Source organism: Danio rerio, chromosome 11, assembly GCF_049306965.1.
Source record: "Danio rerio strain Tuebingen ecotype United States chromosome 11, GRCz12tu, whole genome shotgun sequence".
NCBI classification, from domain to species: Eukaryota; Metazoa; Chordata; class Actinopteri; order Cypriniformes; family Danionidae; genus Danio; species Danio rerio.
In genome coordinates this window covers 46,837,386-46,860,495 of record NC_133186.1, presented here as the reverse complement: position 1 = coordinate 46,860,495, position 23,110 = coordinate 46,837,386, and the positions used below count along the sequence as shown (strand labels likewise).

The 23,110-nt window shown below is 35.1% G+C and overlaps 2 protein-coding genes across 12 annotated transcripts in view; one reads left to right on the top strand and one right to left on the bottom strand.

Moving 5' to 3' along the window:
* Window positions 1–12,509, bottom strand: part of rbm34 (RNA binding motif protein 34) — a 17,922-nt gene extending 5,413 nt beyond the window's left edge. The window contains exons 1-7 of one of the 3 annotated variants that reach the window (NM_001002382.1): window positions 12,458–12,509; window positions 7,015–7,085; window positions 4,847–4,991; window positions 4,538–4,659; window positions 2,950–3,148; window positions 926–985; window positions 102–145 (exon numbers count right to left, since the gene is read on the bottom strand). In NM_001002382.1, the coding sequence (NP_001002382.1) occupies window positions 102–145; window positions 926–985; window positions 2,950–3,148; window positions 4,538–4,659; window positions 4,847–4,991; window positions 7,015–7,037 (593 nt within the window). In that variant the 5' untranslated portion in view covers window positions 7,038–7,085; window positions 12,458–12,509. Of the gene's footprint in view, window positions 1–101; window positions 146–925; window positions 986–2,949; window positions 3,149–4,537; window positions 4,660–4,846; window positions 4,992–7,014; window positions 7,161–12,457 lie in introns of those variants that run through there. The other 2 variants (XM_068224141.2, XM_005155924.5) reach the window with 2 other exon arrangements.
* On the top strand, window positions 7,401–23,110 carry tbce (tubulin folding cofactor E). Of its 9 annotated transcripts, none has more exons than NM_001039989.2 (17): window positions 7,401–7,431; window positions 8,246–8,354; window positions 10,079–10,163; window positions 10,360–10,536; window positions 11,877–11,962; window positions 12,486–12,585; window positions 13,750–13,852; window positions 14,357–14,433; window positions 14,512–14,604; window positions 14,685–14,749; window positions 14,841–14,905; window positions 15,361–15,513; window positions 15,900–16,053; window positions 17,290–17,358; window positions 17,445–17,504; window positions 20,485–20,576; window positions 22,242–23,110. In NM_001039989.2, the coding sequence occupies exons 2-17, from the start codon at window positions 8,264–8,266 to the stop codon at window positions 22,335–22,337; spliced, it is 1,566 nt and encodes a 521-aa protein (NP_001035078.2). In that variant the 5' UTR covers window positions 7,401–7,431; window positions 8,246–8,263; the 3' UTR covers window positions 22,338–23,110. The 9 variants fall into 9 exon arrangements, with proteins under 9 accessions (NP_001035078.2, XP_073772197.1, XP_005155982.1 ...); XM_073916096.1 differs by having other exon boundaries at window positions 10,061–10,163; window positions 22,242–23,104; XM_005155925.6 differs by having other exon boundaries at window positions 7,401–7,479; window positions 22,242–23,104.

The window sequence follows — 23,110 nt, the reverse complement described above, 5'->3', positions numbered from 1 at the left end:
ACCCTCAGCATGTTTCAAATGGAAAACAGGATTCTGGCAAATGTGGTATTTACATCACAATGGAATCCATCAAACTTCACACTAAAAGATGAAACACTCACTGGATGGCAGCCACTTTGCGGGACATAGTTGGATCTTCCCGAATCTGTAAAACATGCATGCACAAACGTTTTAGGTTATTTTGCCTGCGAGTTTACATGACAATGGCAATTTTGTGGTCTGAAAATGCATGAATTTTTCCAAAGTGGAAGTTTCTGATAACACTGCATTATCATTTCTGTGTAAACACTCAAAATGGGAATCTTTGAAAACAGTAACATTGTACACGTGGGAAATATGCTTTAGGTATGTAGATATGCGCAATACGGCAAGCACCAACAAACAAACACAACTAACAAGATGCTAGTGAATGTTGTTAGTAAACATTGTTAATTAACAACGTGACAGCGCCCACTACAGGCCACTACAGTATTTTTGGCAGATGGATGTAAACGTGGATGATCTTCAATACATTGTTGTGTTACATAAGAGAAAGTTATTAGCCCTCCAGTGACACTTGTATTGTTCTTAAAAAATTCAATAAAATGAATTCTGCTATGGTCAGTATTTTAAGTCCCGATAAGATTTTATCCAATGACTACCTTAATTAAACAAACTTTACCCTAATTAATCTAGTAAAGCCTTTAAATGTCACTTAAAGCTATACAGAAGTGTCTTGAAGAATATCAAGTCTAATATTATGTGCTGTCATCATGACAGAGAGACAAGAAATCAGTTATTAGAGATGAGTTATATATACACTATTACGCTAAAAAACACTTTAGCGTAACAGAAGGGTTAAGAATTGTCTTCAACTCTACATAAAACTTTGTAAAAATGCACAGGAAAAACGTTTTAAAAGGCTTGTAATCAATGTATCACGCACCACTGAACGAAAGCGAACCGATTCGATGACTCCAGACTTCTTGAACACGGACAGAAGATCCTGTAAAACAAGATGAAAACACAGTCAGTAATGATTCACGAGGCTCTGTTTAATCTGTAGAGTTTATCACTGAAGCGCCTGATCAGACTTCATGTCTGATTTAGATTTAAATATATGATATCAGCATCGCTATCTATTTCAATGTGTGAATATGCAATAAACATCACAGCATCTGCAAAGTTAAACTGGATTATTAATAAGCAGACACCACAGCTGAGAACACATGAGATTAGAGGAGTCACTGCAATGTTTCACCCTAATAGAATGAAGGATTTTCATTTGCATAAGACATTTCAAGCAAGATTATAACATTTAAGCACAAGAAATGATCATGTTTATAGCTTTAACAGTGATTTAATCATTGATATAGTGACGACTAGACAGAGCTGTTTTAGATTTAATTATTGAGTTTCTGTACTCGGATACTGATAAATCCATAAAGAATCATTTATTTCATCTTTATCTCTGCTCTGCTGTATTTATCTGTGGTTTTCATTTGTTTATTATATTTTATGCAGACGCACTCTCATACAAAATCATCCCAATCAGTCTAAATTCATGAATTCTTTCCAAATATATTAATATATAAAAAATATTCAAGTCATCGGGTGAAATTATGTTTATCACAAAAATAAATCGTCACCTTAGAATTATAAGGCTCTGTCTGACATTTTTGTTAAAATGGAGTTATTGACATATTCTTATTTAATGGCAGCTTATTTACATTATGGGATGTTTTTCATGTTGTTTACATTTTAAGACTTTTTATTTAAAAAACAAAAACAGTTTATCTACAAAGTTGAACTCTAGCTTGGCTCTATAAGGTACTTTCTGTGAGCCAATCAGCACTTTAATGCACACACGAGGACCAATCAGGATCAGCTTTCTTTGTCATTTTGCCGGACTGCTCCATTGAAAGCAGGAAAGACTAAAGAAACACAAAAATCACACAAAATCAGAGTCGGCTAAATGATGCCGCACCACACAAATTGAGATGTGTGTAAATGTGATGATTTAGAAGCATTTTTTGACATTGAGATTAAATGTTAAATTTTACACTGTTGAAAACGAATATTAAAAAAATGTATATATTAATGTGGAATATTTTTTATTTGTGTATATATAGTCAGTGAAACACTTTTCAGTGTTTATTAAACTCATTTGCTCATTGTCTGTTTTCTTTTAAAGTCTTTTCATTTAATATTAAGCCTTGAAGGGCATATCATTTTCATGGAGCATATAATTCAATAAATATAGCATACATTTTAATAAATATAATTCAATAATTCATATAAAGCATGAAGTTTAATAACTATGACCATATTAATTATATAAAACTAACATCTGCACTGGATAAAATATTTTGCACAGCCTTGGATGGTAAATTTGAACAAGTAAAAACATTCAGCCTAAAGCATTAAATAAATGTTATAGAAAGGACAAATGTAACTTTCTCAAGCATCAACATATTGTTTCAACACCAAATTATTTATTTTTTGATTCTATATCTTGAAAAGTAAAGCTTCAATGAATGATCTGCCAGAGGGAACCTTATAATTCCAAGCGGAAAATGACTTTTCAGAATGAGAAGGTTCTACCTGCATTTACCGTCTTCCTTTTACTCCAATTTGCAACTGTAAGAGAACTTTGATCATGTACATTTAGAGTACCTTTAGGGTCTCGGTCATGTTAATGTATGAAACAGAACTGTTACACACACATTGTTTGTTATATGGAATGCAAAAACTTTGAAGCTCAATATCTCAAAATCATTCAGAACACAGAGAGAACATTATAATTCTAAGGTGACGAAATATATATAATGCTGAAGAACAAAATAACACAATGCCTGATTATTCCAATATTGTGCAGCCCTATATATGTTTATAGAAATAACCCAGTACAAATCAATTTGAACTTAAACATGTCCTAAAAGGAATAAAAAGAAATGATTTTTGATAAACCTTCTTCTTGCAGCTGGACGGGAGATTTCCCACAAACACCGTTCGTTTCATTTTGAGCCGTTCCTCCGCATTGAACTTGACGGTTTTCTTGTGTTTGGTGGGTCGCTCTTCTTCGTCTTCTCCTCCGTCTGCACGTTTACGTTTGACTTTCTTTGCACTCGCTTGTCCTTCTTCATCAGCGTTCTGTAGAGCGCTTTCCCTGCAGAGTTTAACAGTTTTAAATTGCATGCATTTTTCACTACATTTATTGGTGACTCTAGAATTGCAGGTATACTTAATATACAGGTAAAGTCAGAATTATTCACATTTTTTAAAATTTGCATTATACATTTTTTGCCTTGTGTCTGTTTTAGAGCCATGTTACAGGTCTTTGATAAAGATCTAATTGTTTTTCTTTGGAAATATGTTTCAGATGCACACTGTACACATCTGTGTGTGTCAAAATCAAAAACACAATATTGTTCAAGAAAATTGTGATAGGTTACTTTTGCCTATATCGCACAGCCCTATTTAAAATTCGCCAATAGTAGATTAATAACGTGTCAACTCTGTTACTGAGATATTTCAGTCAATTCACTCTTTAAAGGGCCGTGAAACCCGCCTGTTTCAGCAGGGTGTTTTCACACCTCTACTTTGGAAAAAGTCAGGAAAGTGGGCGTGTCCAGCTCTGTGTAGGGGGGAGTGTCAGAGGAGCAAAAGAAGGAGTCTGTAAAAATTTGCATAAAAATGGGAGTTTTGGTTTGGGCACCCGCTGATTTTTACAGAGGCATCAAACACACACACACACACACACGCACAAGGCTTGAGAAGTATCCAGATTTTGATACCGTCAAACCTCCTCCCTATTTTACACCGGTTTCCAGTATTACCTCGGTTATCTGTATATATATATAGTTTTATTAGTATTTTTATTCAATGCTTTGAAAAATAAATTAAATCTTTGTAGACTATCAATACATATGTACTATATATCATTTATTTAAATATGTGGGCAACAAATTATAGATTCATTTTATTTAAAAATGATTATATTATTCTTATTTTTTAAATTCAACTATAGGGGTGCAGCCAGGTAGGGGGCCTTACAAGACAATGTGCCCAGGGGCCCCTGAGTTCTTAATCCGGGCCTGGTTATTCCGGTCACAAAATGCAGTGAAAATCCAACACAACGGTAAGTTTGATTGTAATGCTAACATGTTTACACTCGGTTTAATAGTTAGTTCGATACGAAATAACTTTGCCACCTGAATAAACAAACACAGACCACTGGTCGCTCGCTTGCCAAATCTGTAGAGACAGGACAAACAACACCAACTGGAGCCGCGTCTTTAGTACTTTTTAGTGAGATATACGTGTCCTAATAGTGTTTTTAGCAATGTGGGACACATATACTACTGTCAACAGCTCAAAAAATGTGTTTTGCTGTTTCATGACCCTTTAAAAACAATAATATAATGAACATGCATATATTTCTGTTTTAGGCATGTCGCAGAGTGTATATTTAAGCTCCATTACTGTTCCAGATCTGGATTGTAACAGTTTGAACCTAAACCATGTTTAATATGACAATGGAGGGATGCTAGGTTACCTGTCCTGGAGTTTCTTCTCAGCAGCTGAAAGAGTCTTTGGTTTTTTCTTCTGTTTCTGAACCTGATCTTTGCTCTTGACTACTGCATTATCAGACACTGCAGGCGTGACTTTAGGCTCAATCTAATGAGAGAAAACACAGATGTCAAACATGAAATACATACACTCCATGCAGAGTTTGAAACCTACAAGTAAGTGTGCTGAAGCAGGGTTGGAACTAAACTGTGCAGGGCTGCGGCCCTCCAGGAATTGAGTTCAACATCCCTGCTCTATAGACACCAAATGATGTCGGAGACCATAAAAAACGTACTTTTGGTGGAGGAAGGAACACTAAAGTATTTGCAGATGAAGTGGAGGCGAATAATGAAGACAGAGCTGAGGATTTGTGTTTTTCTGGGAAGAGGCTGCCGGACACCTGACCGACTTTATATCCTCCAGCATCGCCACCATCACTGCTGAAACAACAAGAAAACTGAGTTAACACAAACATCCTCAATATACTCACAATACAATATCAAAAGATGCAGTTTAGGGCAGCACAATATATTGTGAAATGATTGTTATATGATAATAGTATATGCAATATACACACCGCAGACGTGTGATGAATTACATTTATTTTCTGCATTGATTGTTTATATAGATTTAACCAATTGGATGGGGCCTTGCTATCTCTAGCTCCGCCTCCACAGTAGGTGCTGTTTAGCTGGAAGCTGAACCCAGAGCTGAAAATAAACACTAATGGGCGGAGTCAAGACAAGAGCAGAAAATAACAACAGCCAATCAGATGAGCTTTTCACTCATTCGCAGTGTTTTTTAAAGAGTTCATGTTGGCACTATGACAGCTTTTTATAAATTATATTTATTTAGATTTGAAAAATATATTTTACCCGTTTATTTTAATATCGTTACATAAATGCATTTAACTTTTTTTTTCCAACGGAAATATTATATGATAAGAAATATCACAATATTGCATGTCACTAATTTTTCCAGTATCGTGCAACCCTAATGCAATATATATATATATATATATATATATATATATATATATATATATTTATTTATTTATTAGGCATGGGACAATAACAGTTTGAGGTATACTGCGGTTTGGAAAAGTCAAGGTTTCAAAACAGTCAAAATTTTCTGCAATAATGTGCCTAAGGTATGTGTACGATTTTTTTATTTGTTTTTTTTTTAGGACAACAGTATCTCCAGCACAAAAGAAGCTTTTTTAAATTGTACAAGAAAATCTGTGTTTAAGAAACAAATGAAGACAGCAGAAGTCAATAATTCATTAAGCCTGTCATGTTTACAGCTCCAAAATATTTTAAATGTTACTGAAAGTTAAATACATTGTCTTCATCACAAAACCGTGATATTTTTATCCGAGGTTATCATACCATCAGAATCTTATAGCAGCCCATGTGTATGTGTGTGTGTTTATTATATTTGATTCTTCCCTTGAAAGTACCAGCTGAAAAATTAATATAGTAAATAAATACCACAATCCAATATTCCTTCTGTTTATAATAAATCACCAAGCTAAATTTAATTTGATGTAGACTCCAAAGTAGTAAGGCTTATCTTTCACCCATAAAAATCATGTGAAATCCAGTTACAATTTAGCAAGTTAATATAAATGTATGTAATGTATAGTAAACACCATAGCGTTTCTGAAACATAACTGAGGTAAAGTTGGTTTTATATTTGCACATTCAGACTTTCTCAATAATATCATTTTATAAAAGCATTGTTTGTTTAACAGAGATGGGTTTCGGCTGGAAGGGCATCCGCTGCGTAAAAACTTGCTGGATAAGTTGGCGGTTCATTCTGCTGTGGCGACCCCGGATTAATAAAGGGACTAAGTCGACGAGAAAATGAATGAAAAGTATTGTTTGCAAATTCTGATTATGGAAATCATATTAGCTGCCGATGACGATCAAAATAAAACATTGTTCAGTCAATTAAACAGTGCTAATGTTGTTTTGAAGTCATTCATACATGCCATTTCACACCCAATATTCAAAGTTGAGTGGTAAACTCTATAGGGACCGTTAAAATGAACGAATGTGCGAATAAAAAAACAACTTTACCTCAGTTAAATCATACTATAGTAGTTAAACACTTAATTTAATCGTTTGCGGTAATCCTGTAGTACAACATCTAAAATAAAATAAACAAATGACCCAATGCTGTACTAAGTTTTCCACAAGTGTGTGTATTACACTACAAAACAGCCCGGTTTACTCTAAAACTAATGTATAGTACAGCACTTATTACAGCTGATCAGTTCACAGAATGCTGGTGCAGTCATTAACAGTTGTAGATACTAATATATGCAGTATAATAGACCTTACTGTAGTATGGTTAATCTGTTATATAATATTGACTATAAATTACTTAAAACAATAAATTCAGAAAACAATCTTGATGTTTAATCAGTTATAGCGGGTAATAAAACGTATAAAAACAAACCTCTTTTTAATCTCCTTCTTCATGATGTCACTCAGAGCGCATGTCTATGTAGAATGATCTGGACGATATTTCTGTAAGTTAAGCGTAATTAAAGTTACAGCGAGGTGCTGAAGTTTCACACATAAACACGTTTATTTCGCTGCCCCGCGCATGCGCAGTTTTTCTGTCTCTTGGAAACCACAAACACTCATAATCAGTTCCTAGTGAGAAATATTCCTCGAGTGGCACACCAAAATACGCGGCTCTTGATGAATATAATAAGGTTTACACATCACTCTAATAGCATTTGTTTTTTAAAAGGAAATCTACATGACACAAACTCAGTAACAGCAGCGCTTTTGCAACTGTAATGTTTCTCGTCGGCGCAGCATTAGGCGCGAAACCTTGTGATGCTACATCCGGTTGCCGGTTCTGCAGGTGAGAATGATGCGGAGATGTTTTCATTCCGTTATTATTGTTTAACATGTAAGTCGCCGCTCCTAATTCACATTCTCTGCTTGTTTAAGCTCATACGAGATGTTTTATAAAGCTAATTTAATATATACAGACACGAGTAAGTAATCGCGGACGTCACTTATCTAACAATCTGTAGGGAAAATAGAGGAATACAGAGCTATATTTTAGGAGTTTAGCTGTATTTAAGCTATGTTTTAGGAATGATGTGGTTCAATGTTCATTTTCAAAGTAGATTTGAGGTATTTAGGTTAAACACGTCACATAATGTATATAAATTATCGAAAACAATGTGGGATTTATATTAAAGATAACATTTTATATTAAGATTTACTTACTAACACGAACAAATAATGAAATATACATTTATTACAGTCATACATAATATACATTTAGTACATTCATCTTTGTTAATGTTAGCTACTGAAAATAAAGTCGATCATTCTTAACTCAGTGCGTTAACCAATGTTAAGAAGCACAACAATGGATTTGACTAATAATTGACATTTAGTAAATGTTGAAATGTGATAAATTATTGTTCACGTTAGTAAACACATTAACTAATGAAACCTTACTGTAAAGTCTGACCATTTTGACAAATGTCATATAGAACCTGTTTCCAAGATGATAAAAATGTCTCATAATTATTTAATGTGAATACTTGTACTATACTTGAACTTTTAGGGTGTGCTAGCGTGGTATTATTCATTACTCATTGCTTTCATGATAGCAGTACTCTTTGATAAGCATGTTAATTAATATCTTGTTATTGTGTCAGTGTTTTAGCAGTGTGTTGATGATGTTGGACGAGGCTGTGGGCAGACGTGTGTGTTGTGATGGAGAAAGAGGAACCGTCCGTTATGTCGGTCCAGTTCCTCCCACTGCAGGTCTGTGTTCATTCCTAATTGTATATATATATATATATATATATATATATATATATATATATATATATATATATATATATACAGTTGAAGTCAGAATTATTCGCCCCCTTTTTTAATTTTTCCCAAATTATGTTTAACAGAGTAAGGAAATGTTCACAGTATGTCTGATAATATTTTTTCTTCTGGAGAAAATCTTATTTGTTTTATTTTGGCTAGAATAAAAGCAGTTTTAAATTTTTAAAAAAACAATTTTGGGAGAAAATTATTAACCCCTTTAAGCTAATTTTTTTTCCGATAATCTTCTGAATAAAACATCGTTATACAATAACTTGCCTAATTACCCTAAGCTGCCTAGTTCACCTTATTAACCTAGTGAAGCCTTTAAATGTCCCTTTAAGCTGTATAGAAGTGCCTTGAAAAATATCAAGTAAAATATTATTTACTGTCATCATGACAAAAATGAAATAAATCAGTTATTAGAAATAGGTTTCTAAAACTATTATGCTTAGAAATGTGCTGAAACAATATTCCCTCCATTAAACAGAAATTTGGGAAAAAAATAAACAGGGGCGCTAATAAGTCAGGGGGGCTATATATATATATATATATATATATATATATATATATATATATATATATATATATATATATATATATGTGTGTGTGTGTGTGTATAGCTCTGGTGTCCATAGTGTATGTGTGTGAATAAATGTGTGTGTGGATGTTTCCCAGTATTGGGTTGCAGCTGGAAGGGCATCCGCTGTGTAAAATATATGCTGGATAAGTTGGTGGTTCATTCCTTGGTTCATTAATTTCTCTTTGCACTGTTGCATTTGACCCAGAGCTACAGAGCATTATGCACCAAAACAGCCAGACACCAGAACAGTGTAATTCCCAGGCCATTTCCCACTTCAACCACCTCTAATTTACCACATATTTTCATATATATCATTGCACTCTGTATATAGGAACCAGTAGCGGCTCTGGAATTTTTTTTGTTAGGGCTGCTAAAAAAATAATAAATTTTGATAGCTTCAAAAATCTAATTATAATACTTTATTTTTATTTATTTTCTAAGGAAGAAAATAATAAATGAATAAAAATACAATAACATCGGAACTGAAATGAACAGTTACAGGTCATATTAACAAAGTACATATACAGATCAGTTTACAGTGTAAAGGCCTAAGCACAATCCTTGACTATCTAAATAATGTGCATTTTCAGTCATCTTGTGATTGTATTAAATTTATTTATATATAAATGGAAGCTTCAAAAAGGGCCAATGTTACTTTTCTTGCCATTGTTAGTGTAACATTTCATGGCAACTTCCAAATTATTGCACAGAAAAGAGAAAGTATGGATTTCTATTTTCTTTCTTTCATCCTTTCTCTTGTAATACAGGCTTTATTATTTTTTTAGTTGATAATGGTCTAATCCGATTTAATTGTCTATGCTAAGCTAATGTTTAATTTGATTCATGAAAAGCTAAGCTAAAAGTGCTCCAGCTAGACTTGAAGATGCATTCAAAAATGGTAAAGTCCATTTGTTTTATTCTAGGAGAGCTGCAAAATGTCCCCAAAGTGGAGCGTTTCTTAACCTTGCATTCTGGAACACACTTAATTTGAGCAATTTTGGACTTACAATTTTTTGTGTATCTTCATTTATTACCCCTGAAGCACGTTTTGTTTGATTCTACACTTCAGCTTGATGTCTGTCTTTAGGTGTGTGGTTGGGAGTGGAGTGGGATCATCCAGAGAGAGGAAAGCATGATGGCAGTCATGACGGAGTGCGATATTTCACCTGCAGGTGCTCAAAAGTCTTATTATTTCTATAACATATATAACATATCTGCTAAATACAGAAACTGATAATTAACAGATATATTTGACGGTGTAAAATAATTCTGCATATAGTTTTTTTTTTTTTTTACAAACATCAGTGATGGAAAAGCAAAATATGTTTTGTTAACAAAATAACAAAATACTTTTGTTATTGTGGTCAGGCACCCGACGGGCGGCTCTTTTGTGAGGCCCCAAAAGGCCAGTTTTGGAGTGGATTATGTGACGGCTCTGAAGCAGCGCTATGAGGTGGAGATAGAGGAGGTGACGGCAGAAGAGATGAAGATCTCCAGCAAAACTGTCGTCATGGTCGGCTTTGAGAATGTCAAGAAGAAGCAGAGGTGAACTTTCACTCATCATTACAGCACTGCTTTTACATCTACAGTAGTCAACATTTGAAATGCATCAAAGTTGTCCTAAAACTATTTAATAACACCTGTTCATGTCTTTGGAAAACCTTTTTATTTGATTCGCTTCAAATGTCAAACTATTTTCTAAACTATGGCTGTGCAATATGACGATATACAGTTAAAGTCGAATTGTTTTTATATTTTTTCCACAATTTCTGTTATATACATCTATACATCTGTTTAGCTGAGCCTTTACTGAATGAGCACTGTGCTGCGTCCGACAGATTGCACTATCATGTTTTTCTCTTCTTCTTCATACTTTTATATCACATTTTACCTGTTTTTATGTTTTGTTTTTACGCATTTTTATTATTTGTTTCTATTTTTATTTTACTTGTTTCTTTTATTCTTGTTTATGTAAAGCACTTTGAATTGCCATTGTGTATGAAATGTGCTATATAAATAAACTTGCCTTGCCTTGCCTTGCCTTAAGAGAGAAGATGAAACATTTCTAAACATAATAGCTTTAATAACTAATTTCTAATAACTGATTTCTTTGTCATGATGACAGTAAATAATATTAGACTAGATATTCTTCAAGACACTTCTATACAGCTTAAAGTGACATGTCAAGGCTTCACTAGGGTAATTAGGGTGAAGTTAGGGTAATTAGGCAAGTCATTGTATAACAGTGGTTTGTTCTGGAGACAATCCAACACTAATATTGCTGAAGGGGCTAATAATATTGAGCTTAAAATGACTTTAATAAAAATTAAGAACTGCTTTTATTCTAGGCGTAATAAAACTAATTAGATTTTTTCCAGGAGAAAAACATGATTGGAAATACTGTGAAAATTTTCCCTAATATCAAGTGAACATTTTTTAAAGAAGACTAAATATTTTACAGGAGGGCTTATAATTTTGCCCTCTACTATAACATAAAATTTAATTAAAATCTAAATAAAAATCTAATAGATTTTTAAATAATAAATGCAATTAAAATATAGAGTTTTAAGGAATAAAACGGCTTGCATAACTTAAGTGTTTGTTTTTGCATATTTTGGCCAATTTTTTCAATTCAGCTTTATTTGTACAGCGCTTTTACAATGTAGACGGTGTCAAAGCAGCTTCACATAAAAAGATCATAGCACATTGAAACAGTTTAGTTCAGCATTTAAGTTCAGCTCAGTTCGATGTGGTTTATTAGTCACTATTGAGGGTCTAAACGCTGAGCAGCAAATCCATCAATGTGTAGCACATGTAATCATCATATCTATAGGAATAACTCTGCTATTAGGAAGTGATCTGTGATGTTGTTTGTGCGGTCACAGTGTGAAGAACCTGACAGAAGTCGGTCTGAGGAGATGTGAAGTTTCAGCTCCGGGCCCAGAGAACGAGATCAGAAACACAACACCATGTATCCTTCACTGAGAACACCCAAATACATCATTCAGGACATTAGTAGTGGAGCGGTTAGTGTTCCTGACAGATTGGGTTTGAATCCAGGATAAAGTAATTACAGTCATTTAATATGTATTATTTTATTGCTCTGCTCTTGTAATGTGTTTGGTTTTAACATTGGTCTGACATCCGAATGAACTCTTTGTGAATAAATGTCATTTAATAATAATAACATTAACACAAGGCATTAAGTCACATTTTCTGAATGCCTGTACAAGCTGAGATTCAGCCTCAGGTTATTCACAGCACACCATTACATTTAAGCCAATCAAAGGTTTACATTTGGAATATTTGAATATTGTTTGCTAATTAATTAACTGTTTGCACCTCATGTGTGTATTAAAACTATAATTGTATAATCAGAATAACTGACTTTAGCATTGCTTTTCAGAAGAACAAGTATGTTCACCTACAGTAGCACGTTTCTTAAATATAGGAGTCAAAAACGTACATACAGCACCTTTAACAGCGTCTCTCAGTCGTTCAGTCTCTGGATCTTTCTGGAAATCTGCTGAGCTCATGGGAAGTGCTGGCAGCCATTACGGAGCAGCTGGACTCCCTGCAGGAGCTGCATCTCAGGTCATTCATTACTGTCATTCTAGTCCTACTAGGTAGGGCTGGGCCTGTATTGTATTGTGATTGTGTTGGACTTCATCTAAATTCAATCATTTGAATTACTAATATGCACATATATATACTCACCGGCCACTATATTAGGTACAACTTACTAGAACCGGGTTGGACTCCTTTTATCCTTCAGAACTGCCTTATTCGTTGACCAGATGCTTGATTGGTCCTAATGAGCCCAAAGTGTGCCAAGAAAATCTCCCCCACACCATTACACCACCACCACCAGCCTGAACCGCTGATATAAGGCAGGATGATCCATGCTTTCATGTTGTTGAGGGCAAATTGTGACTTGACCGTGAGTCACAGCAGGCAACGTTTCTCCAATCTTCTAGTGTCCAGTTTTGGTGAGTCTGTGTGAATTGTAGCCTCAGTTTCCTGTTCTTAGCTGACAGGAGCGGCACCCGGTGTGCTCTTCTGCTGCTGTAGCCCATCCGCCTCAAGGTTGGCCGTGTTGTGTGTTCAGAGATGCTCTTCTGCAGAGCTCGGTTGTAACGAGTGCTTATTTGAGTTACTGTTGCCTTTCTATCAGCTGGAACCAGTCTGGCCATTCTCCTCTGACCTCTGGCCTCATCAACAAGGCATTAACAGAACTGCGGCTCGCTGGATATTTCCTCTTTGTCGGAGCATTCTCTGTAAACCCTTGATGGTTGTGCGTGAAAATCCCAGTAGATCAGCAGTTTCTGAAATACTCAGAGCAGCCCGTCTGGCAGCAACAACCATGCCACGTTCAAAGTCCCTTAAATCCCCTTTCTTCCCCATTCTGATGCTCACTCTGAACTGCAGGAGATTGTCTTGACCACGTCTACATGCAGTGAGGGGCTGCCATGTGATTGGCTGATTAGAAATTTGCGTTAACGAGCAGTTGGACAGATGTACCTAGTAAAGTGGCCAGTGAGTGTGTTTAAATATTTTCCCTACAATATTATATACACTCTGTATGAGCCCTAAAACAGACAATTTATTGCATAGCCGCAATTATTTCTTGAACCATTAATCAAAAGCCAAATGTCATAATAGTGACATCCTTAATTCTTACTTATATTTAAATCTCATTACAAGTGTCTGAATAGATCAGGTCCGAGTGCTCAAAGTGCTTTATGTACCTCTCTGCAGTCACAACAGGTTGAGCATCTCCAGCGCCCCCAGTTCTTTAAGCTCCGCCTTCTCCCATCTGAGGGTCCTGTCAATCAACAGCTGCGCGCTCACCTGGACTCAGGTAACATGTACTGTATGAACAAGAAGGTCTGAAATGATCAATCCAAACTCAATGTAGTACAGATTTGATTTGTGCTGATTCACTGGTCAACTAGATTACTTTGTACTTTATATTATGTACTTAGTGCACTACTAGACAAAGGGTTTGGAAAATGTTATTTACTGCATTTGTTTGATTCAGTCGTAAAGTAAAAAATGCAAATAAGAGAAAATTGTGAAATAATATTCCAATTTAAAATATCATTTTTTTCTGTCAGTATATTGTAAAATTTAATTATCTCATGATTCTTCAAAAGACATTTAAAAATGCATATTTGCTTATAGAAAGACATTTCTGATTACTATCGATGTTAGCTGTTATTAACTGTAATAACATTGCACAATATTGCTGTGTATTTGATTTTTAAAAATGCTAATTTAGTGAGCAGAATAGTGCATTTATTCTACATTTTTGACTAGTAGTGCATGAGAAATCAGTAGTAATTAATTTTTTATTTTTTGTCAGGTTCTTCATTGCGCCCCCATGTGGCAGCAGGTAGAGGAACTTTATCTGGCTGACAACAACATCACAGAATTACTAAGGTATGTCACTAAATGATAACATTCATATCACAGAACATGAGTATTAGAACAATATGCAAATAACTTTCCTTTATTCAGACCAGAACACGTGCTACAGGCGTTAACAGTTCTGGATCTGTCCAATAACCAAATAGCCCAGGAGACTGTACTGGAAATCTCACATTTACCCCGGTAAAAATAAATAAATAATGGCAAGAAAAATCCTAAACATCATTACTGTATGATAAATAAATAAATCTTTGTGTCTTCAGGCTGGAGAGGTTGAATCTGTCGAGCACCAGTTTATCAGAAATTAAGTTCAGTGATGTTCCAGCAGGTATATTCATTTACAACGACAGTCTTTATATTTTTATTATGTGTTGATGTAAAAAAATATATATATTAAATAATATTTGTGTGCTGTGAAGGCAAGAAGACAACACTTTTTCCTGCCTTGAAGGAACTTTTACTAGACGACAACAACATATCAGAGGTGAGTATTAGTGAATCTGTTTATTTCATTATCATTGAGATGCATTTATAGCAGATGTAAAATCTCATATCCTAATAATCATATATATAAATCTGAATTAAATATAAAATTATTAAAGGCCCAACATAAAATATGGCTAAATTAAATACAAAAACTATAAGATTGTAACTTTCTCTTGATGCTGTAAGTCATGTTTCTGTCTGCATCTCTGTTATGGTGTGTAATATATGGCGCTCATATAAATTATTAAAAGCTATAAACTGTATTTCACGACACCACTAAACTATAGAGCATAATATGAAACGATAAGACTTTTTATTTTTGTCCACAAGATATATATTGTCATATTGCACAGCCTTATTTGTTATTATTAGATTTAGTACTTTAATTCTAGTATTAATTTTGATAGTCATTTTTTTAGTTTGCTTATTTAATGTGTGTGTGTGTGTGTGCAGTGGCGTGTGGTAAATGAGCTGGAGAAGCTGCCGTCTCTGGTTTATTTATCCTGCAGGAGGAACCCGCTGCTGCATAAAGAGAAAAACCTGGAGACGGCGCGACAAATAATGATCGCACGGCTGGGTCAACTAGAGCTGCTCGACATGAGACAGGTGAGTCCAGTGCCTACTACTTAAACAAATCCTGTGAAGTGCTTTTAATTGTGCATTTATAGTTGATGTTTGACGTAATCTCAACTGAAACATGAGGACAGGGCGGGACATATTGTAGCTCCTCCCCCTTTTCATAAATAGCCAATAGCGTTTGAAGCGTTTAGCCTAGAAATAAGTGAATGGAAGCATAGCTAGTGATGCTGAAACAATATATTGTGCAGTCCCAGTACTGCTCATCAAATAAAAATGTACAATTAAGAGTTCAGCTATTATGTTTGTGACCTGTGCTGCTGATCAACTATAATCTCGACTCCACATTAAACCTCCTAAGATGCAGAGGCCTGTCGGATATAATTAATAAGGTTGATGTCTCGTGTTGTTCTCAGATTTTGTCGGATGAGCGGAGGGGTGCGGAGCTGGATTACTGTAAGATGTTTGGATCTGCATGGCTGAGGGCTGGAGGTCACAGAGAAGCGGAGAAAAACAACCCGAACACAGACTTCATGACTGAACACCCGAGATACCTCACGCTCATCCAGAGTGAGGCTCTGTTTAAACTCTGCTGGGAAGCTCCACCCCCAGTGGAATCCCATTGGCTAATTACATTTTTAGTGAATAAATGCAAAATCAAACTGATGTGATGTGTCAGTGATTTTTGGATAAGGGATTCATAAAGATAAAAAAATAAATAAAAAAATCAAGTCCACGCAAGTTAAAAAGCTAATAACATGGCTATTGTTTTATTTATTTTTTTTATACGATACCATGTTAATGAAAACTTTTTGCACTTCGAGTGCTTTGGATTTTTTAATTTATCTTTATGAATCCCCTAATTTTTTGTTGACATTTTGATTAATTTTATTAGTTGTTTAAGGTCTTGATCATACTGAGCACGTTTTATTTTGCAATGAGAGGTGCTTTTCAAAAATGACTTTCTATTAATATGTTTCACGTTTGTAAACTGTTTATTGTGTTTTAGCCATCATAATTAGCCATTATGTTTTTAGGCAACTGTGCACATTTAGTTTTAAAAACATTTTTCAAAAAGCCCCCGATGTCATGCACTCCAGCACCAAGACCATTGATACAGTTGTTACCTAGCAACATAAAAAGCGCAGTACACTGCTTTTTTTCTAAAGTAAAAAATAAGGTTGTGCGGTACGCCTCACATTTTGGACAGAGCACTGTGTGCACATGCAGTTAAAAAAAATGTACCTTTCCAAATTGAAAAAGCACCCAAGGTCAAGCGCTATAACAGTTAGGCACAAAAAAGGACAGTGCACTGCTCTTTTCCAAAGTAAAAAAAAAAATCATGTTTGACGTGATCAAGGTTGTCTAGGGTTGTCACGATACTGGAATTAGATATCACAGATACAGGGATACTGGAGCGTTTCAATACAGTGAAGATCAGTTGATTCAACAGCGGATCGCTCCTATGTCAGCTTATAAATAAACCAGAAATGCTCCAGTGTCCCTGTATCTGTGTTTACACTCAGTAAACAGCGGTGAGTTCGGTGAACTGATGACCTTCACAGCCAATCACAGTCATTTCTGTTGAGCACATGAACACAATGGCAAATCAGAGCTGTTTAAAAAAGTGCTCAATAGCGCTTAAATTTTGAAAATGTCCATTTCTCGCTAACATTTAAGTATTGATTGGTATCGAATTCCAGCATCATGACAACCCTATCGGCCCCTAACAATTTTTGTTAGGTTTTATTGATGACGAATTTGTTTTGTGTGGTTAAACCCAACTGATGTCTTTGTTTGTTTTAGAGTATGGCGCTCCAGATGAGGGCGAGCTAAGAGAACAGAAACCATTTGCTCTAAAAAATCAATTATTAAGTATGAAATCACCATCGTGAAATCTATAAGGACCACTGATAACATCAATATATGGTCTCATCTCAACATTTCTGCTTTGGTTTCAGCCATAACGTTTCTTTGTCCAGAGGATTTGGAGAGGAAGCCCATTGAGAAGAAGCTGCCAGGTAAAAACACATTATAACAAGGCTGTCTGGAAAACTTGATTCTGATTCTGGTCAATAATGACATTACAAGGCGTGTTAATCACTAATTACTCATCTCATCCAGGTACTACGAGTCATCCTGACCCCTAGTGCTTATTAGGGCTGCTCGATTTTGGAAAAAATCATAATCACGATTATTTTGGTCATAACTGTAATCACGATTATTCTAAACGATTATCAGTTGAAGTCAAAATGATTAGCGCTCCTGAGAATTTAGTTTTTTTAAAATAACTATTTCCCAAATTATGTTAAACAGAGCAAGGAATTTTAACAGTATTTCCTCTAATATTTTTACTTCTGGAGAAAGTCTTATTTGTTTTATTTTATCTAGAATAAAAGCAGGTTCAAATATTTTGAAACCCATTTTAAGGTCAATATTATTCGCCCCCTTAAGCAATATATTTTTTGATTGTCTGCAGAAGAAACGACTGTTATATAATGACTTGCCTAATTACTCTAATTAGGCTGGCTTGAGAAACAAGCCAGACTACTGAAATCCTATTTAAACTTATTATTTTTTTTATATATTATTCTTCTTCTTCTGAGACTAAAATTCAAAATCTATCTCCTCCTAGAGCTTTCGAGCTATGACCCCCAAACTCACACCAGACCTCCAAACTATTCTGACTCGGTATGCCATATCTTTTCCGACTGATCCGACTTTCGATTTTCCGAAAAACGTCCCGGGACCGTCGGAAAAATCCCATAGACTTAACATTGGACCAAACTTTGTGACCTTATAACTCTGCGTCAGACTGTCACACAGACTTCTAATAGGCTCATTTAACTCAGACTACCTAACTGCCAATAACTGATGAGGTTTTAACTTTCTGGCCACGCCCTAGCAACCACTTTTGGACCCTAGAAACTGTCCCATAGACTTCCATTCAAAGGACTCTCATTGACTTAACATGGGATCAAAATTTGTGAGCTCATAACTCTGCATCAGACTGTCATACAGACTAATGGCTGAGCTCATTTAACTCAGACTACCAAACTGCCAATCACTGATGAGCTTTTAACTTTCTAGCCACACCCTAACTACCAGATACTGCACCCTAGCAACAACTGTCCCATAGACTTTTATTGCAAAAGACTGTCATTGACTTAACAATAGATCTAACTTTGTGACCTCAAAACTATCTATCTATCTATCCTTTTTCAAACTGCTTTTATCTTCTATCTATCTATCTATCTATCTATCTATCTATCTATCTATCTATCTATCTATCTATCTATCTATCTATCTATCTATCTATCTATCTATCTATCTATAAACTGTTTTTATCTATCTATCTATCTATCTATCTATCTATCTATCTATCTATCTATCTATCTATCTATCTATCTATCTATCTATCTATCTATCTATCTATCTATCTATCTATAAACTGTTTTTATCTATCTATCTATCTATCTATCTATCTATCTATCTATCTATCTATCTATCTATCTATCTATCTATCTATCTATCTATCTATCTATCTATCTATCTATCTATCTATCTATCTATCTATCTATAAACTGTTTTTATCTATCTATCTATCTATCTATCTATCTATCTATCTATCTATCTATCTATCTATCTATCTATCTATCTATCTATCTATCTATCTATAAACTGTTTTTATCTATCTATCTATCTATCTATCTATCTATCTATCTATCTATCTATCTATCTATCTATCTATCTATCTATCTATCTATCTTCGTTTCATACTTTTTAAAACTGTTTAAATTAAACAAACTATTTCCAACAGACTTTCTCAAGCCAGCCTAAAGTTTGTCTCGACGAACTTTAATAATCTAGTTAAGCCTTTGAACTGCACTTTAATTTAAATGCTTGTGTTTTGAAAAACATCTAGTAAAATGTTATGTACTGTCATCATAGCAAAGATAAAACAAATCAGTAATTAGACATGAGATATCAAAACTATTATGTTTAGAAATACGTAAAAAAAAACTTTTCAATGAAACAGAAATTGGAGGAAAAGGGTTGCTAATATTCAGGAGGGCTAATAATTCTGACTTCAACTGTATATATATATATATATATATGTGCAGTTATTTTCCACCCTGCAAAGGAAAGAGAAATAAATACAATAGAATAAAAATATGAAACAAACTGTGATTTAAGCATCTTCACCCTAAGAAAAACACTTTAGCTACAAAAATCCTTCAGTCAGGAGCAGTAAGGGATGTTCTCGTCGTTTGATTAATGATAAAACAGGCGGCAGCATTTCGCACTGTCACTTTATGGTTTCTCTTTCACGTGTCTTTTGATTCTCAACTCGTTTGTTTATTACGCAAATGAGGGTTAATATGAATAATCACTAAACACCGCGTTTTGACACCTATTTGACCACTAAAGCGCTCACGTTTAGATTACTTTAGATGTCTGCGCTCCTCTGCTCATCTCAGTGTGCGAATGAGACCGAATGCTGATCGCGTGCTTATGCATGTGCGTGTGTTGGTATATGATGCAATAATCGTTTATCTCGTTTAATGGTTTTTCATAATTGTTAGAAGCCAAAAATCGAAATCGGATTTTCGATTAATTGCACAGCCCTAGTGCTTATTTTTATTATATTTACATCTATATTCATATATCCATCACTTCGCTGTTCTTGACAGTTTGGTGCTATTTTTTTTACTAAATAATATTAATAATAATAATAATAATCAGGTTAGTGGCAATTTCCTTTCTGCAAGCTGAACATTTGATTAAAAAGTTCAGATCCAATACTTAAGTGTTGTGGTCAGCAACCGTGTAGTGACCAGGATAATGTTCATCCAGCTGGTTGATGTTACAGAATAAACCCATCAGTTTTATACAACAGCTGCTGACAAACCTGTTGGGCTTTATTCTGTCATAATCAGCTGTGTGTACATTACCCCTTACTTAAAACACAGTCTGTTTTCTGTTTTGTGTTGTTTTCAGGGTCGATGATCGTTCAGAAGGTGAAGGGGCTTTTACACCGGCTGCTCAAATTACCAGGAGTGGAGTTAAAGCTCACATACACCTGCGCCAAGGTAAAACCACTGATAATAATCACAGAGCGTGTCTTCAAGAATACTGTACTTCAGCTTCATGGCATTTAACAGCTGCACCTAGATCAGACTTACTAGATCAATGCTTACATTTTAGGGGCGCCAAGAGGATTAGAAAACATGAACCAAGAAATTGTATGAAATACAGATTTTAAATACCTTTTAATATGAGATTAGGTGACTTTTACCACATGTTCGATTAAACATACAAGGCTAAAGCACAAGCACAATAAGGATAATTATTAATATACGATTGTGTTTAATGTTATTGTTAGGAAGGCTGCACAATATGTCAAATCAGCATCGCTATCTATTTCAATGTGTGAATATGCAATAAACATCACAGAATCTGCAAAGTTAAACTGGATTAATAATACGCAGACACCACAGCTGAGAACACATGAGATTAGAGGAGTCACTGCAATGTGTCACCCTAATAGAATGAAGGATTTTCATTTGCATAAGACATTTCAAGCTAATTTATAACATTTAAGCACAAGAAATGATCATGTTTGTAGCTTTAACAGTGATTTAATCATTGATACAGTGACGACTATACAGTGCTGTTTTAGATTAATTATTGAGTTTCTGTATTTGGATATTGATAAATCCATAAAGTATCATTTATTTCCTCTTCATCTTCATCTCTGCTGTATTTATCTGTGTTTTTCATTTGTTTATTTTTATGCAGACGCACTCTCATCTCAATTAGTCTAAGGCCCCATGTACACTAGTGCGTTTTAGTTTTAAAACGTTGTTTTAGATCAAAAACGATCTGGCGCGTCCACACTAGCGTTTCAGAACATATCTCCGTCCACACTACGTCACCAAAAACGTACATCACGTGACCATTCGCGCACTCTGGGCATGCACGTTCTTGTATAAACAGAAAGCATGTGTCTCGCTCTGCATTTTGTTATTGTTAGTCAACAAATGCCGGTTGAACAATGAACGCGATGGGAAAGAAAGCAAGAGAGGTATTTTTGTGGACAGACGACGAGGTTGAGTTGCTACTAAACATAACAAATGAATAACTGCACAATGCCGCCTAAAACTCACAATAGTGCAAACAACGCTCCCATTTCTGTGTCCATGTTGTTGTTTACAGTGAAGGCTGGTCTGCTGTCTCCCGGTAGTGTTAAAGCCATGTGTTATAGTCATGTGATAGGGGCTTGACGAATAAGGGAAGGATACGCAATGAAACAAAAGCCCCAATCAGGTAGCGAATCTCAGCAGCCCCGCCTCCGTTTTCAGATGTCTCCGTTTTCCCTCATTCACACTGAGACGCAGCAGCAGCGCTTCAGAATGAAATTGGCCTCTCCAGCGTTTCCAAAACACTCAGTTTTCGGCGCTTAAAAACTCTGCTTTAGTGTGGACGGATGGCGTAACCATAGCAAAACTCATGCCTTTTCAAACTAAAACGCATTAGAGTAAATGGGGCCTAAATTCATGAAATCTTTCCAAATAGAGATATTTAGGACATTGGGTAAAATTATATTTATATCACAAATATAGCGCTAAGGAAAAAAATATCACAATATCCAAATACCAATATGATGCAGCCCTATGGTGAACTATATCGTAAATAATACAACATTAAGAGAAAGTATCTGAAACTGGATGTGTTGTTTTATATTTGTCCTCCAGATGGCTGACAGAGAGATTGAGATTGACAACGATCTGAAGCCGCTTCAGTTTTACTCGGTGGAGGATGGCGACAAAATCCTGGTGCGCTGGTCCTGATGAAACCACAGTGATTTGTGGGAAATATGAGTTTTATAGACTGAGCGTCACACTAATCCAAAAGATTTACCAGCTTCTGCACTGACCACCAAAACACATCACGGATCATAACAAGCAAATGAGAATATTCCCTGTTACTGGCCTCCATCATCTCCACATTTGTGTTTACAATTATAAAACTACACTTTAGTGGAAGAACTCAATACAGCATCGCCAAACTCTCAACTTTTAATACATAGTGCAGAGGTCACCAAGGGTTTAGCTCCAACTTGCCTCAACACACCTGCCTGGGTGTGTCAAGTATACCTAGTAAGAGCTTGATTAGCTTGATCAGGTGTGTTTGATTAGGGTTGGAGCTAAAAGGACACCGGCCCTCCAGGAACAAGTTTGGTGACCCCTAATATAGAGTATAACTGCATTATGTTTGTGGAAATCATTTCAGTCTGTCCCCACCAGGTGGAGCTGCATGAACCCAATGTGCCTGGAAAGACTCAAGAAAATCAATTCATAAGATAAATCTAACATAGAAATGCACAGCTCATGTTCACTCTAGTGTCATTATTCTGCTTGTCTTTTTAAAGTTAAAATAAATTCAGTATAACACGTCATCAAATACACTTGCAATACTGCTGTGATGTTTTCTTATTACACTTGGCAATGTACTTGGTAAGCATTTGCAAATTAAACCGTATGTAAAAAAAAAAAGTGTTTTTTGTAAAATATATTATTATTTTTATTCTTTCTGCCACAATAAAAAGCAACAAAAACGGAAA

What these genes read in the sequence shown, in the direction of transcription:
- tbce (NM_001039989.2), top strand. Translation starts at nt 8,264, where the DNA reads ATGATGTTGGACGAGGCTGTGGGCAGACGTGTGTGTTGTGATGGAGAA. An exon ending in ACGACAACAACATATCAGAG is followed by an intron (nt 14,906 to 15,360) that starts GTGAGTATTAGT and finishes GTGTGTGTGCAG; the next exon opens with TGGCGTGTGGTAAATGAGCT. An exon ending in CATTGAGAAGAAGCTGCCAG is followed by an intron (nt 17,505 to 20,484) that starts GTAAAAACACAT and finishes TGTTGTTTTCAG; the next exon opens with GGTCGATGATCGTTCAGAAG.